Source organism: Gobio gobio (genome assembly GCF_949357685.1).
Source record: "Gobio gobio genome assembly, chromosome: 16".
NCBI classification, from domain to species: domain Eukaryota; kingdom Metazoa; phylum Chordata; class Actinopteri; order Cypriniformes; family Gobionidae; genus Gobio; species Gobio gobio.
In genome coordinates, this window is record NC_137109.1 from 50,817,476 (window position 1) to 50,835,450 (window position 17,975).

Here is a 17,975-nt window from a genome sequence, read left to right on the forward strand (position 1 = left end):
TTTCTTACCAAAAAACAGAGGGACTTGGCATGCGTGAATATCAATACAAGCAGTTATGTTAGTCCAGCCATAAAGCCACAAGTAGAGACCAAAACAGATTTGATACCATTAAGAACAGGGACCCAGGTTAGCAACTGGAACTTGGCAAATAGGTCAGGTTTGGGCAGAAACTTGGCTTGTTTAGTTCAAGTCAAGCATAACCTTGAAGCAAAAAAGGGAACTCTGGTTTAGTAGTGTAGCCCAATAAATCAAACTGAGAACAGTCATGAAAGATCAATACCAAAGAGACAGTTGAGTTAAGAAGTTTATTAAAACTACTAAAGTCACATGACCAGGTTAACTTCTCCACTAGACACCACAGTTTGCCCACTAGAGATGGTCTTGACGTTAGCATCTCTTCCTGGAAAAGAAATGGTAGAATTGTGAGGCATTTAAAAAAAACAAATTCTCAAGGTTCCTGAAGTCAGTTTACAACAAGCACTCACTTTTCCTAGTGCAGCTTTGCTCACAGGAGCCAGAAGAGGGATGGCACACTGCTGTACTACAGTGGATGAAGATCTAACAGAGGGGGAAAGGGTTAAGCCACAGAAAGAAAAACACCTAATATTAAGGATTCAGGAAAAGCTGCAGAGCATACGGTTTCCTGTAGAGGAGCCAGTGATGCTGGGTCCACAAATGTGAACATCTTCACAACAAAGCGCTTGTAGTGGGTTGGGAACTGAAGACCAGAAGATCCAGCCACTGGAACCAATGTGGTCAGGTAACGGTCATCCTGGTAAGGGCATCTGAAAGGCAAAGAGGCAGTCAGAAATGCCTTACAGCGCACTAGATGGATAAAGACTGGCCTTACTCACCCATCAACCAGAAGGTCCCACTGGGGTAGACTGAGGGGACTGGGGGTTGATGTCGCCCAGCAATGTCCCAGCATTAGGACAATGTTGGGGTCGGTCCTCTCCAAAATGCGCACCTCAACATACACAGGCTCCCGCAGGACTTTTGTGACCGGATAATCAGCGTCACCGTAGTAGGACGTGTATGCCTCATCCCCTGAGAAAGAAAATCAGCGTTTAACCAGAAACTGCCGCAACCTGGAGTTTTAGAAAATACTCATGCATACTTGGACAGACACTTACCTTCAGCACAGCCTTTGGTGACACACTGACCATTTGCCAGTCTAAGCTCAACCCTGAGGGGTCCAGGAGCCGCTACTGGTGGAGGTGCAGGAACAGTGTTGACCTCCACAACCAGAGCTTCCACAGAAGTAGCAGAGTACCTACACTGGAAGAGAAGCCTAGACAACAAATAGTGAGCTTGTAGCCTTGTCAAGGATTAATATTTTTTTCTAAAAAAAATACCTACTCAAAATGGCTGTCCCTTGTGATGGAACCAAGTGGTCCGACACCCACTTCATACGAGGAGGTCATTCGGTTTTCATACACCACATATCCACCGTCCTCCTGCAAATAGTAACTGTTGGCATCCAGTCCATTCCAAGCCATGCAGAACAGAACCACAAGCAGCTACTCACCATCATGCTTGTGCCACATGCAGTGACAGGGAACTGGTATATAGCAAAGGAAGGTGTGGATCCCACAGGACTGCAAGATGGGTCATTTCCACCCAGGAGATGGACTGAATCCAGGCTCAAGCGAGGTAGTGTAACATCTCTAGCCACCACTACCACAAACTGACCATCTCTTATACACTGGACAGTCACTGGCTATTACTGAGTTATTACTGAGGAGTGGTTTAACGTGAACACCTTTACATTGACTCACTCTTACCTGCCCTCCCATAGTAACACTGCTGTCCATTAAAGCAGCAGTTGATAGCTTCACACTCAGCACCACTGATACCAGGTGGGCCACATTGGATCTGCTCATAATCAGCTACAGCACATTTGTCAAGGGGCTCTGCCTGCGGCACTGGCTGCTTAGACTGAAACTGCTGAGGAAACTGTTGACTAGCTTGTTGTTGAACCTGCTGAGGAAACTGTTGACTAGCTTGTTGTTGAACCTGCTGGGGAAACTGTTGACTAGCTTGTTGTTGAACCTTCTGAGGAAACTGTTGACTAGCTTGCTGTTGAACAGCTTGCTGTTGAACCTTCTGAGGAAACTGTTGACTAGCTTGTTGTTGAACCTGCTGAGGAAACTGTTGACTAGCTTGTTGTTGAACCTGCTGAGGAAACTGTTGACTAGCTTGTTGTTGAACCTGCTGAGGAAACTGTTGACTAGCTTGTTGTTGAACCTGCTGGTGAAACTGTTGACTAGCTTGTTGTTGAACCTGCTGGGGAAACTGTTGACTAGCTTGTTGTTGAACCTGCTGGAGAAACTGTTGACTAGCTTGCTGTTGAACCTTCTGAGGAAACTGTTGACTAGCTTGTTGTTGAACCTGCTGAGGAAACTGTTGACTAGCTTGTTGTTGAACCTGCTGGGGAAACTGTTGACTAGCTTGTTGTTGAACCTTCTGAGGAAACTGTTGACTAGCTTGCTGTTGAACCTTCTGAGGAAACTGTTGACTAGCTTGTTTTTGAACCCGCTGGTCAGTTTGCATCAGAGCTTGAGGAATCTGGGGCAGATTACTCCACTGTGGAACAGCATGACAAAAAGCACAAAACCACACACAAAGTGCCAGCAATTGAACAGCACAATAACTTCCTGCCATTGTTCAACAGCTAGTCACACTGTTGAGATGATGCCCTTTGGTCTTTTTGTATTCTACAGATTTTGTCTAATTAACGATAATCCCTCCCTCTTCATTAACAGTCATGATTCTCCAGACTTGCCCAAATTGGAGCTTATGCTACCAGAAAATTCTCATTGGTTCTCAAAATTATACGCGTGTGATGTATCTTTACTCCAATTAGTCAGATGTGTCATATTGAAGACAAATAAAAAGGTTAGGCTTGTTTGAGATGCGCCTCGCCTCGCCTGCAGGGGCCCGTTCTTCGTACCTCGCTTAATACATCTAAGATGATTTGACAGATCCCAGATCTTTTAATCGTGATAACTGATCTCTGGCAAATTTGGTTCTTCAGACGAATTTGCGGATTGGATTAAAATATCTGGATTAAATGATCACAGATCACAGCGCGTTCTTGTGTTCCCTTTGTACACCCTTTACATTTTTATTTAAATGTTGTAATTTAATTTTTAATTCAATTTGGAGCAGATTTGTAACGTGACAGTATTCAAGTTTCTTAAGGGTCAAATTCTCTGCATCTCTTGCGCTGCATCAAGCCATCCCATAATATCTGTCATCACTTAAATTAATGCACGGCTCAGAGTAACTGTACAACATGTGTGTAAACCTCCAATAAAATTATAAAGTAATTATTCCATCACAAATAAATCGCTCAATCAAGTGGCTGTGTCTATATTATTATAAACAACATTATAATATTATATACATTCTCATATACATATAGCCTACAATATAACATTTTTACATTATTATTATTATTTAAAATTATTATTATTGCCCCTGGTTCAGTAATGAACTCTTGTAATAAAGTAGCAGTGGCTGGGACAGATTTTAAGTATCACCTCAAGATGCAATCTAATCCTGTTTACATGAAATAAGCCTGCTCATGAGCAGGTTTAAGCTTACGGACCATTTACTATGACAGCAAGTCCAGGATGAGCTTCGAAGAACCAAACAATCCGAGATCATGTCAAATCGTCAACAATCAAATCCAGCTAACTGAGTTAGCGACGTTCGAAGAACGGGCCCCAGTTCAGCCGAGACTAGGCGGCTGCAGTGAGGGGAGGAGTGAAAAAAGTGCAGGCAAGCCGGACAGTTCTCTCTTCTCGTAGTGGATCCGACACCTGCGAGATCAAAGGCGGATATCGCGGGATTCACACTCGTGCGCTTTGTTGCTGATAAACTGGATGTAATTTAAGTTCTGTTACTTTTATATGAAAATAAATATTATGAACAAGACACCCAAAGTTTTTGTTATTTATTTCCATTCGAAAGACGTGTTTATCAATCATTTTTACTTTAATTAGGCCTACATACATGTTTGTATATATATATTTATAAATATGACAACAATCACATAACCCACAGAGAGATCGCCTTTTTTAGAGAGTTTGGGAATATTCACACCTAAAAACATGATATCAGAGTTTTAAAATCAAACATTTTTTAACATTTACAGTCAGTTGAGAGCAGCTGCGCTCGACTGCAAAATCCGACACATCCGCCTTTCGCTCGCGAGAGTTTTTTGACATACGTCGGCATGACATCAGAGCAAGATGGACCGCCCTCGGACACTTTTCTAACCGGAATGCATCTCGCGCTGATCACCGGTGATCGGTTCTGCGCAGATTTCGCTGATCTCAAACAAGCCTGTTCATTCTCAGGTTTGCTACTAGAGCTTGCCCAAAGTACTTTGGGTAGATGTTTGGTGCATTCCGCTTCGGTAGTAGACATGCTGAAATATTAACTAGCATTACTACTTTTACAATATCTTTATATGGCAGAAATAGTAAGAGTAGTCTGTAGTTCCAAATCTAGCAACACACTCACAAACCTCCCTAAGCACTTCCCCACTGGGTAATCCCTGTCGCCAGTTTGAAGTGTTCCATAAGTGGACAAGAGAGGTTTATGTGGACAGACCCTCGACGAGTCTACGCATATGTACTTAGCAGTGTTTAGATTAGATTAGATTAGATTCAACTTTATTGTCATTACACAAGTACAAGTACAAGGCAACGAAAAGCAGTTTAGGTCTAACCAGAAGTGCAATAGCAGCAAGTGCAGGATATACAACGTTTGCATAAGTGCAGGACATGGATATGTACTGAGTATATATAAATATATCTATAAATAGAGAGATGGTTATTACTATAAACAGAATTTACAGGTGAATATGTACAGTGAATAATATACAGATGGTTATTACTATAAACAGAATTTACAGGTGAATATGTACAGTGAATAATATACAGATGGTTATTACTATAAACAGAATTTACAGGTGGATATGTAATATAACATACAGATGGCTATTACTATAAACAGAATTTTACAGAGAGAGGTATACAATGATATGTTAGGCTAAAATGAGGAATATGGCAGTGGATTAAGGTAGTGCAATAAATTATGGACAGAAGCTATCCGAAAAAAAGTGTAAAAGTGCAGTGGAAAGTGATTGCATATTACGGTTAGAAGTACGGTGCAAAATGCAAATGTAAACAGTAGGTACTGTAAATAACAGTCGGCAGTGCAAATGAGCATAATCCAGTTAAGGTATGGTAGTGCAAAATGAATAAGTAAACAGTTGTGACTGTAATAAACAGTCGGTAGTGCAAATAACAAAGTGAAGGCAGATGTGAGGTAGGAGAGTTAGCAGTATATGAGGGGAGTGGATCAACGGGGGTTTGAGTTCAGTAAAGAGACAGCTCTGGGGAAAAAACTGTTCTTTAGTCTGCTGGTCCTGGTCCGGTGGATCCTGAAACGCCTGCCGGAGGGCAGGAGAGAAAACAGTCTGTGGGCTGGGTGCGAGGAGTCCTTAAGGATGCTGCGAGCTCGATGCAGGCAGCGTTTCCTCTGGATGTGCTCGATGGCAGGTAGTGGAGTCCCTGTGATGCGCTGGGCAGTTTTCACCACCCGCTGCAGTGCCTTGCGCTCCGCAACAGAGCAGCTCCCATACCACACTGCCACACAGTTGGTCAGGATGCTTTCTATTGCGCAGCGATAGAAGTTCACCAGGATAGCCGAGGAGAGCTGATTCTTCCTCAGTGTCCTCAGGAAGAAGAGGCGCTGGTGAGCCTTCTTGACCAGGCTGGAGGTGTTGGTCGTCCATGACATGTCCGCCGAGATGTGGATCCCCAGGAACTTGAAACTGGAGACACGTTCAACAGCCATTCCATTGATGTGGATGGTGTCGTGTGTGCCTCTTGACTCTTTCCTGAAGTCCACGATGAGCTCCTTCGTTTTGGTGGTGTTGAGGAGCAGGTTATTTTCGGTGCACCATGTGGCCAGGTGCTGGATCTCCTCCCTATAGGCAGTCTCATCGTTGTTGCTGATGAGACCAATCACTGTTGTGTCGTCTGCAAACTTGACGATAGAATTAGATCCATACACAGGCTTGCAGTCGGAGGTGAAGAGGGAGTAGAGAAACGGGCTTAGCACACAGCCCTGTGGTACACCAGTGTTAAGAGTGATGGATGTGGAGCAGGTGAATCCTGAACGAACATTCTGGGGTCTGTCAGTTAGGAAGTCCAAAATCCAGTTACACATTGAAGTGTTGATGCCCAGGTCTCCAAGTTTGGCTATTAACTTGGTTGGGATGACAGTGTTGAATGCTGAGCTGAAGTCAACAAACAGCCTACGTGCATACGTGTTCTTATGGTCCAGATGGGTGAGCACAGAGTGCAGTGCCATGGAAACTGCATCTTCTGTGCTCCTATTGCTGCGGTAGGCAAACTGGTGTGAGTCCAATGTGGATGGTAGAGAGTCTTTTAGGTGTTCCAGGACCAGCCGCTCAAAGCACTTCATGACGATGGGTGTGAGTGCTACAGGGCGGTAGTCATTAGGGCACCTCGGGTTAGAGTGTTTTGGCACTGGCACAATGGAAGTGCATTTAAAGCATGAAGGTACAGCTGCTTGGGCAAGAGACAGGTTGGGGAGTAACTAATTAAATGTAACTATATTACATAATTTAATTACAAAATAAATGTAACTGTAATCAGTTACAGTTGCTGAGAAAATGATGGTGTGAGGACCCTATTGGAATTGCTCAGTCTATTATTCTTTTTCAAAATTAATCTCCTTTTTGAAGGCCTAAACATGCTTAAAAACTCATGAAACTTTGCACATGCGTCAGAAGTGGTGGAAATCTACGTTGCTGAATTAGGTGTGATAGCGCAAAATGGCTCGATAGCGCCACCTACAAAATTTAAATTAAGCGGCATTCAGGCATAACTCTGGCATATAATCTGCCCCCCAATTGTTTGATAAGAGTCCTGACTTGAACACATCTACATGCCAATATTAGTTAGTCATAGAGCCACCCACTGGCAACAGGAAATGGCATGTTTTACACTGTGATTGACTCCTCAACGAGATTTAACCAGATCAACATCATTTTTGGCAGTCTGATCTTAAGGCCTTGGCGATGTTATATAGTGAAGATCTTGAGTTTTGACTGAAGGGCGTGTCCGTGGCGGCCTGACAAAGTTCAATGTTTCGCTATGAAACAGGAAGCTGTTGTAAGTCAGGAATACATTGTCCGATCTGCCCCAAACGTCACATGTTTGATAAATGTCCTGCCCTGAAGACATCTACATTCCAATATTCAGTCATAGTCAAAGCGCCACCTGCTGGAAACAGGAAATGTGGCACATCAAAATGACTTTGCTGTATTTCTCCTATATTTAACCGCTTAAATGCATCTTGCTCAATATTCACTGTTTTCCTGAGGCCACGGGTGCGAGGGCCCTTTCATCGCTGCTTGCAGCTTTAATTCATTTTAAAGTTTATGTCGGGAAACAGACCCAACAAAAGCAGACAATCATGTTTTTTTTTGTTATAGTATAGTGTGAATTATTCTTCATGGTCTCATGAATTCTATATTTCTCAAATTTAATTAAAACGCAAAAAATATGTTGTATTTGTAGTATACACCTATAGTACACAAAAATTCATCGATGTATTTGCTCGATTAAATTGCACAATTTAAATTACTCTATATAAAACATACATACATTTTTTGAATGGTTATTCATCTTTTTATACATATTATTCTTGTATCAATCCACTTATGAATTATCTTTTTATCCATTATATATTTTGATAGCATATGCTCATAGTTCATATACTTATATTCTATTCAGACCAGAGCTTTGGTTCACCTCTGCTCATGCTGTCACTTCTCTAAAAGTTGAGACATGTCCCTCGTCAAAGTCTGTTATCGGGTATAATATCAAGAGTCGCATGAGTTTGTGTTTTAACAGAGAGTATTAGCATAAAGTCCAGACATGTTGAAAAGGCTGATTTGTCTCGTTCTACAACCCCAAAACAGAAAAAGTTGTGACAGTATGGAAAACACACACAAAAAAAAAAAAAAAGAAGTGATTTCTAAATTTACTTTGACTTGTATTAACAATATGACACAAAATATTTCATGTTTTGTCTGGTCAACTTCATGTCATTTGTAAATATGCATCCTTTCCTTTCCTTTACCTGCAACACATTTAAAAAAAAGTTGGGACAGGAGCAATTTAGGGCTAGTAATGAGGTAAAATTGTTAAATAATGATGTGATTTGAAACAGGTGATGTCAACAGGTGATTGTAATTATGATTTGGTACAAAAGCAGCATCCAAGAAAGGTCTAATCCTTTAGGAGCAAAGATGGGCCGAGGATCACCAGTTTGCCAACAAATACGTGAGAAAATTATTGAAATGTTTAAAAACAATGTTCCTCAAAGAAAGATAGGAAGAGATTTGGATATTTCACATTCAACAGTGCATAACATAATTAAAAGATTCAAGGAATCTGGAGGAATTTCAGTGCGTAAAGGACAAGGGCGCAAGCCTAAGCTGAACAACCGTGATCTCCGATCCCTCAGGCGGCACTGCATCAAGAATCGTCATTCATCTAGAAGCCATATCACCACATGGGCTCAGGACTACTTTGGCAAACCTTTGTCATGTACCACAATACGTAGTTACATCCACAAATGCCAGTTAAAACTGAACTCTGCCAAAAGGAAGCCCTATGTTAACAGTGTCCAGAAGCGCCGTCAACTTCTCTGGGCTCGGAGGCATCTGGGATGGACCATCACACAGTGGAAACGGGTACTGTGGTCAGATGAAGCAGTATTTCAAGTATTTTTTGGGAGGAATGGACGCCGTGTGCTCCGGACCAAAGAAGAAAAGGATCATCCAGACTGTTACCAGCAACAAGTCCAAAAGCCAGGGTCTGTCATGGTATGGGGTTGTGTCAGTGCCCTTGGCAAAGGTAACTTGCACTTCTGTGAAGGCTCCATTAATGCTGAAAAGTACAAAGAGATTTTGGAGCATAATATGCTGCCTTCAAAAAGACATCTTTTCCAGGGACGTCTATGCATATTTCAACAAGACAATGCAAAACCACATTCTGCACACATTACAAAGTCCTGGCTGCGGAGGAAGAGGGTACGGGTACTTGACTGGCCTGCCTGCAGTCCCGACCTGTCTCCAATAGAGAACGTGTGGCGCATTTTGAAGCGCAAAATGCAACAACGAAGACCCCGTACTGTTGCCCACCTTAAGACTTGTTTGCAGGAAGAATGGGACAAAATTACAGCTGAAACACTTCATCACTTGGTGTCTTCAGTCCCTAAACGTCTTTTAAGTGTTGTGAAAAGGAATGGCAACATTACAAAGTGGTAAATGCTTTACTGTCCCAACTTTTTTTTAAATGTGTTGCAGGTCTGAATGACAGGAAAGGATGCATATTTACAATTGACATGAAGTTGACCAGACAAAACATGAAATATTTTTGTTCATATTGTCTGCAATGAAATACAAGTCAAAGTAAATTTAGAAATCACTTCTTTTTTCTTTTTTTTTGCGTTTTCCATACTGTCGTTGTAAGGTTGTACTTCTATAGTGTTAAAACCAAAGTGTTTAGCTAAGCTTGCAGAATGTAATACCAAGAGGCCAGAGCTGATTCTTAGAAAAGATCATTTTTGACATGTTAGTGAGGGAAAAGGGCATAACAAAAAAAAAATTCCAACTGCGTACACACGTTTTCAAAACGACGTCTCCTTTTTTCAAAACTCTACACACAGTTCCCAAAACAGCACATGCAAAATGCCTCCTTCAAAATTTAACAGAATGCCATGAACGCATGTCAGAATGAAGCATTTGCATCAAATGGCAAACACTTCTTTCATAATAGTACATTTTTGGATATACCATGCAAACACTGTTGTTCTAAATCTGAAGCTCCTTGGCCTTTCATAGGCTTATATCTACATTTCAATACAATGTTCTACAGTGAAAGTAATCCACTGAGAGGGGTAACAAGTACACTGTAAACACCAAGGCAATGAAGAAACAGAAAATATTTATTATGTCAAACATTAGGGGAGTGCGGGGCACAACCTAAGGCGGGGTTAGTTTTAACACACGTTTTAACACTTCCCACACATGCCAGAAAGACGAAACTTAGTGTATTTACTAGTTACCATATCAGCATTATTTAGAGAAAAAATAGCGCCACAATTAAAAAATCTTGGGAAGATATTACTGAACATTTATTTAATCATAGCAAAAGTAAATTTCTTAAGTTTATTTTTCATCTCAGTTTTTTGTGTTTATTTAAAACAAGACAATTCTGATATTATTTTAATCTTATATCTGTTATTTAACTGTTGAGATAGTTCTTTAATGCTGATCTAACAGCAGAAGACACGAGCCACGGTTTAGTCCAGGAATTGTTGGGGGATCACATGATCAACAAGTGTGCCCTAATCTCATGAGAGATGGCTCTCCTTCCTTCTCTTCTTTGCCCTCGTCCTCTTCTACCTCTTCCTCCAACTCCTTCTCCTCTTCCTATAACTCCTCCTTTAAATTTGTCCTTGTTGTTGTCCCCTCCTACTCCTCTTGTTCTCTGTCCATTGTTAGCATCCATTGTTCAAAACAGGTAATCTGACTTTGACCTATTTATAGGCCTACATTCTAAAAGGTGCTGGGTTAAAAACAACCCACTTTGGGTTGAAAATGGACTAACCCAGCGATTGGGTTGTTTTAACCCAGCAATTGGGTTGTTTTAACCCAGCACTTTTTAGAGTGTATACTACAGTAAAGCAGTGATTGGTTAGTGATCTGTTAAGCAATTAGTGTTTGCACATGTGAGGAGTGTGTCTGTGACCTGGGGCCCGTTCTTCGTACCTCGCTTAATACATCTAAGATGATTTGACAGATCCCAGATCTTTTAATCTTGATAACTGATCTCTGGCTAATTTGGTTCTTCAAACAAATTTGCAGATTAGATTAAAATATCTGGATTAAATGATCTAAGATTACTGAGCGTTCTTTTTTTCCCTGAAGAGGGCAGATGCATCGATACTCGAAACCACGATTAGCAATGCAGCGATTGGCTGGCGTCAAGACAGCAACGTAATGACATCATATAATTAAAAAGCCACCTGGCAAAAAACTTGACAAATTACACAAAAAAAACCCACGAATTTCTGAACCTTTATAAGGAAACAGCCAAACAACCAAACCAACATAAAAGTTATAATAAATAAATGATAAATGTTTTTTTGTTTTTTTTAACATGATTACCAATTATTTATATTCACGATTTTATACAGTATTTGTACACCCTTTACATTTTTATTTCAATGTTGTAGTTTAATTTTTAATTCAATTTGAAGCAGATTTGTAACGTGACAGTATTCAAGTTTCTAATGGGTCAAGATCAAATTATCCTCTCTTGCGCTGCATCAAGCCATCCCATAATATCCGTGATCACTTAATGCACGGCTCAGATTAACTGTACAACATGTGTGTAAACCAATAAAAATAAAATTATATAAAGTAATTATTCCATCACAAATAAATCGCTCAATCAAGTGGCTGTGTCTATAGTATTATACACAACATTATACATTCTCATATACAATATAACATTTTTATATTATTATTTAAAATTATTATTATTGCCCCTGGTTCAGTAATGCACTCTTGTAATAAAGTAGCAGTGGCTGGGACAGATTTTAAGTATCACCTCAAGATGAATCTAATCCTGTTTACATGAAATAAGCCGCTCGAGCAGGTTTAAGCTTACAGACCTGTTACTATGACAGCAAGTCCAGGATGAGCTTCGAAGAACCAAACAATCCAAGATCATGCCAAATCGTCAACAATCAAATCCAGCTAACTGAGTTAGCGAGGTACGAAGAACGGGCCCCTAGTGAATAAGTTTCGCATTTGCGCACAACATCAACGTCATCGTTCTCAGCCACGCCCTCTGTTCGCTGATTGGACCGGTAAAAATTTGTTCGGAGAAAACCTAAGAATACACCGCAGTTTTGGGGATTTGGTGTGTAGTTTTGCACTTTGAGTGAAGGGTTTCAAAAATCGTGTGACATGAAGAGATTTTGTGTGTAAGCAGTTGGAAAAAACTGTAATCCAAAAATTAAAATTAGCCCATGATTTACACCCCCCTCAAGCCTTAGGTTATATAAATAAATGTTATTTATTTATAATGGCAGTGAATGGCAGCTAGGGATGTCAATTTACACAAATTCCCATGATTGATCATCGATTAAATTAATAATTGATTAATCGTTAGCCTTAAAGGGTTAGTTCACCCAAAAATGAAAATTCTGTCATTAATTACTTACCCTCATGTCGTTGGACACCCGTCAGACCTCCGTTCATCTTCGGAACAGAAATTAAGATATTTTAGTTGAAATCTGATGGCTCTGAAAGGCCTCCATTGGCTCAATGCACTTTACACTCTCAAGACCCTTAAAAGGCACTAAAGACGTCGTTTCAAAGTCCATCTCACTACAGTGGTTCTAAAATAACTTTATGAATCGGCGATAATAGTTTTTGTGCGCAAAAAAACCCTAAATAACGACTTATATAGTGATGGCGATTTCAAAACACGGCCTCATGAAGCTTCGAAGTGTTATGAATCAGTGAGTCGAATCAGCAGTTTGAATCGCCAAATTTCAGCAGGTTGGCGGTTTGACACGCGATCCGAATCATGAATCGGCTCGCTGATTCATAACGCTTCGTAGCTATGAGTTATTTTAGAGCCACTGTAGTGAGATGGACTTTGTAACGACGTCTTTAGTGCCTTTTAAGGGTCTTGAGAGTGTAAAGTGCATTGTGCCAATGGAGGCCTTTCAGAGCCATCAGATTTCAACTAAAATATCTTCATTTCTGTTCCGAAGATGAACGGAGGTCTTACGGGTGTCGAACGACATGAGGGTAAGTAATTAATGACAGAATTTTCATTTTTGGGTGAACTAACCCTTTAATACTGCAATATGAGTCTACTACAGTGGCTTATAGCATGACAGGGTGTGCAAATGCTGCTAAAAACACCATCAAATCAATGAGAAGGGTTTTTAATCTAAATTAAGGGCTTTTAGGATTGTAAAATGAGTCTATGTCTAATTTATCATCTAATTAAAGTGTGATTTGGCAGGTGGGGGAACCCTCAAATTTTGTGTAGACTGTGCAACAGGGAAAAATTATATATAGGCTACGTTTAGGTAAATACGTTTAATAAATTAATTAACAATATGTACACACACATTCACTATCTTATGCCTAATCTGATTAAATTATTTAAAAAAAAATTTATATACACCCAATACCGAGGTCTAGACCACAGAAACCTCATAGCTGACTACGGCCATATACGTAGTTTACCTCAACACTTCCGTTCACACGGTCTGAGCTAGAGGTCTGGTTCAGTTTCGCCACAGAGCCTTTACTGTACACATGATGTTGCGCTTGTATCAAATTCAAATAGATAAAGCGACTGCCTGCCTTGTGCTCAAAACCATTTGTTTAGTCATGATTAATATTGCATTGCATAATGTGTGCAAACCACAAAGAGAACTGCAAGAGCCCTTGACTACATTTGCATTTCAAGTTATGACAGCACGTTCAGCACACAACCCTTGACGGATCTGCCAAATATCATGTGATTTCGTCATTGTTTTCCACGGTTAGGTCCGAAATACAGTTTTCAAGTACGGCAAGTAAATTAATGAAGCAGGTCTTTTTCTTGTTTCATGTGTCACAGTAATGATCAATCTACGGGTTATTTAGTGCTGTTACAAACCCTGAAGCTTTGTCTTTTCAGAGTTTTTCAGTATAAAAGTAAATCGTGTTTAAATGTCAGGACTTCCTGTCGGGACGAAAGTAACACTTGTTACTTTTGTCCCGCTATTATATATATAATGCATATTATGCACATTTAATTTAATTTAATTTTTATTCTGTTCATACTGTTGAAGAAAAAACGTATCAAATAGATTGACATTGCAAATAAAAAATATTCTAAACAATTCAAGTTTGTACTGTCATATTACATTTGAAACATTTGATGAACTTTAAGATATAAAATTAAAATGTAATTTAAATTTTTTTTTGCAAAGATAAAGGACAAAATATGTTGCAGTTACATATTAACATGGTCATAGTCAGGTATGTTTTTTTTAAAAAACAAGAGTATCACAAAAAAATCTAGCTTGTATTGTTGTGTTACTTTTGACCCACCTGATGGGGTCAAAAGTAACAATGTGCAGCTTATGTTCAAAGTGAATATATACTGTGGTCATTTTACATTTGTACAAAATACCACCTGCTATTGATAGGCCACACTTGTGAGTTATTGACCACAGCAAAAATATAAATCGGTCTAAAATATTATCTTTTAAAATTACGTTTTTCTGAAAAATGGTACTTTCGTCCCTGCTCTCCCCCTATATAGCTACATTAGGGATGTGCGCTACGACTAATTTGATAAACTGAAGTTATTGCGTTTGGAAACAAAGATGAAATTCTCAAGGTGAACGCATACCATAAACTAAAATTCAACTTTCTTCAATTAAAAAACATGTTTCACAATTTTTTTAACGTTTTATTCCAATGTGCAGATTACGTTATTTTAACACCAGAAACACGTTCAAACTCAAACCGGTGCGCAACGTTTGGAACGGTTTCCAGGTTGAACGTCGTGTTTCCTGGAAACGGTGTGCAACAGGGTTTGAGATACGTTTTCTCTTGTTTGGTGGGTGTGTCTAATTTGTCAGCCCAATCAGCAGCAACTAAATGTAAATAAACTGCACGGTATTAAAGAGACAGTTCGTAAAATGGATCCAAGTAAAGTCGTTTACAAACGTGTTCGCTGCAGCTCGGTGTGTCGCAACAATCGAAGATATTAGAAGACATGTTTGACTTTTCATCCTGAAAAGGAAACACAGTTTCCACAAATCCCTTCACTCTTTTATTCTGGACGGCAAGGGCAGTGACTGTAACATTGAGCGTGCTTTGCAGTATTAAACATGTGTTTATATTTCATCAGGCTCCGAAAATGATTTTAAAAACCCCACAAAGAATGGTCTTCTCAGCTGCCATAGTTGCAACCCCTGCGTTATCAGAACAGGGTGTTCAATGCATAGATATACATAATAAAGGATAGATGTCTCATCCGCGGCTGGCCAATGGAGGTCGACGTCCGCACCTGGCGGCCATCTTGTCACAGTCAGCTCGCTCACTCGTAACATTGTGTTTTAATGGTGCATGTCCTTTTTAAATAATCATAACTTGCTCAATTTTCTACTGATTTTCAAACGGTTTGGTTTGTTATAAACCTCATGTAGTTATGACACTGCATACTTATGAATAATTATTCATAATTTGTTCAAGCATCCAGAATTATAGCCACGTTAATAACGTTTGTAAGAAACCAAACCATTTGTAAATCCGTCAAGATTTCAGCGAGATAAGAGTATTTGTGTTCAGATCAGTCACCTTACATCAGGAGCCTGCCAGAAAGCTTGCCTGTGACAAGATGGCCGCCAGTGATGACGTTAGAAACTCCTAGCTATGGTTCAACGCACCACCGTTTACGGTTAAAAACGCTTTGCAACGTTTTGTCAAGGCTAGTTTCATTTTCATAGCAGACAAACGTGATATTTACGTCTTTGACTACTTAAAGAAAACGTATGTTGATATTTTCACGTTTTATTTTGGTTACATAAACATTGTACTACATTAATATCTAATTGCAACCAAAATACAACGTTGTGGAAAAAACTAAACGTTTTGTGTTTGCTGGGTATTGCATCTGAATGCTGTTTTATATTACAAGTTGTTTAGGAATTCCAGTGAGGAAAAAGTAATGTCAGAACAAACATAAAAAACACAACACAACTACTGTATTTAAAATCTTTTCACATGAGCATGTTTAAACTAAAGGGTTTATACTCTCATTGATTTGAAACTCCGCATATTTACTGATCTGAAACGCGATTTCACTGAGTTGGGAAAAGATACTTTTATTTTGAAAGGACCCGCTTTCATCCGGAAGTTAAACACTCTTGAGATCTCCCCGGTGTTTTCCAGTCTGTGCTTTAGTCTTTGAGCATCTGAAGGGTTTTGTGTTGATTGTACCCCCGTTAACGGGAGCAAATGTCGGCGCAGGGCGACTGTGAGTTCCTGGTGAAGCGCGCGCGGGAGCTCGTGCCGCAGGACCCGTATGCGGCCAAAGCCTGGCTGATCACCGCGCGCACCCTCTACCCCACAGACTTCAACATCCAGGTGACAATAAACACACCACGATCACATATAACAACAACCCCACTGTACACATCATTCAGCACTCTAGCTCAGGGGGGTTCAATGTTTTAGATCAAAATATGATCATGCTTAACCTATATAGTTGAATGTATGTTTAAACTGTAAAAATAACAGCTCTTGTCTCACTGTCTGTGTCCGAAATGGTTCGTTTAAGAATTCAGTCCCTCTAAACCCCGCCTTTCCGAGAGCGCCTCTGCTCTGATTGGTCAAATGCTCAGTCTGTTGTGATTGGCCGACCGCTATGTTATGAATGTCAATTTTTTTGAGCAAAACATCTTGATTGTATTTGGCTGACTATGGTACTGTACTGTTAGATGTAATGCTGCTTTATTTATATTATTTAATTACACAATATGTCATTTTTTGCTGCTAGAGGTCGCTTATTCAAAACAAAGGCGTGGCTTGATGACGTTGAGATTTCATGGAGCTTTTATTCTGCCGCGAGCGCTTCCGCTCGTGTGTGTGTGTGTGTGTGTGTGTGTGTGTGTGTGTTTGTGTGTGTGTGTGTGTGTGTGTGTGTGTGTGTGTGTGTGTGTGTGTGTGTGTGTGTGTGTGTGTGTGTGTGTGTGTGTGTGTGTGTGTGTGTGTGTGTGTGTGTGTCTGTCTGTCTGTCTGTGTGTGTGGTAACGCAGCTCTGTTTTGTCATATCACACACATGTGAGTGTGTTAAAGTGATGTTATAAAGCTACTATGAGACACTTGTTCACACTGCAGTGAGCGAGATCATATTAGGTGGTAAAACATGGCACTCGCGCAACCCTCTACGCACACCTTGGCAATAGAATCGCCTTTGGCTAGTAAATTTTTTTGTTTAGTCGCCAGACTCATATAATTTATTATATTATATTATACTTTTATATATATATATATATATATATATATATATATATATATATATATATATATATATATATATATATATATATATACCACCAAATGTATCAATATCTTTGTAAAATGGCACAGCTTTTTAAATATCTGAACCTACACGCTTAACATCAGTCAGCATTAGACTATGTTATGATATTATGATAATCAAGCACTATATAATGATACAACTTTAGTAATTAGAGCTAAAACTGTTGGAAAGCATGTATGAATGCATATTTGTCATTTAACTGAACTTTTGACTGCTGGTGGTGCTTAAGATATTGTTGGTGTTTCTTTTAAAAAAAATAGATAATAGTAATTATATTATATTATTAAAAGATAATAATAATAATAATTTTACTACTAATAACAATATACAACGCACTAAGGATTGATGAGCTGCTGGGTTCATGAATATTAATCATGTTGACAGCATTCGCTCAAACTGATTTGCTGAAATCAAAACAGGGACAGGAAAAGATTGCCGTTTGCGCATTAGTTCCGCCCACTACCGGAAAAAAACGGCATATCTTCTGCTTGTTCTTAAAAGGAGAATAACTCCAAATGAACTCCGTTATTTTGACAGGAAAATAGAACAAAGAATATTGTTAACATTAACGCGTCGATTTTGTGTGGTATTTAAGACGCGCGCGCGCATGTGTGTGTGAGAAACGTGATCAGCAAAGCGACGGAGTTCTTCACACTAGAGTTCACTAGAGTCAGATGAGCTGATTTGAATTCGCATATATCGCTTGACAAGAGCGAAACT

The 17,975-nt window shown here is 39.7% G+C and overlaps 2 protein-coding genes across 2 annotated transcripts in view; one reads left to right on the top strand and one right to left on the bottom strand.

The window, feature by feature from the left end:
* Positions 1-468: 468 nt before the first annotated feature.
* LOC307140111 (zona pellucida sperm-binding protein 4-like) lies at positions 469-10,631 on the bottom strand (the record flags this gene model as incomplete). Its single annotated transcript, XM_079839355.1, has 8 exons — positions 469-558; positions 638-785; positions 855-1,047; positions 1,134-1,291; positions 1,360-1,457; positions 1,529-1,716; positions 1,785-1,889; positions 10,526-10,631. 8 exons carry the CDS (start codon positions 10,629-10,631, stop codon positions 469-471), a joined length of 1,086 nt encoding a protein of 361 aa, XP_079695481.1.
* Positions 10,632-16,028: 5,397 nt separating this feature from the next.
* The window catches only part of ints10 (integrator complex subunit 10), a 34,426-nt gene continuing 32,479 nt past the window's right edge, over positions 16,029-17,975 (top strand). Inside the window, exon 1 of the mRNA XM_079838279.1 lies at positions 16,029-16,297. Within this exon, the coding sequence (XP_079694405.1) occupies positions 16,169-16,297 (129 nt within the window). The 5' untranslated portion in view covers positions 16,029-16,168. The remainder of the gene's footprint in view (positions 16,298-17,975) is intronic.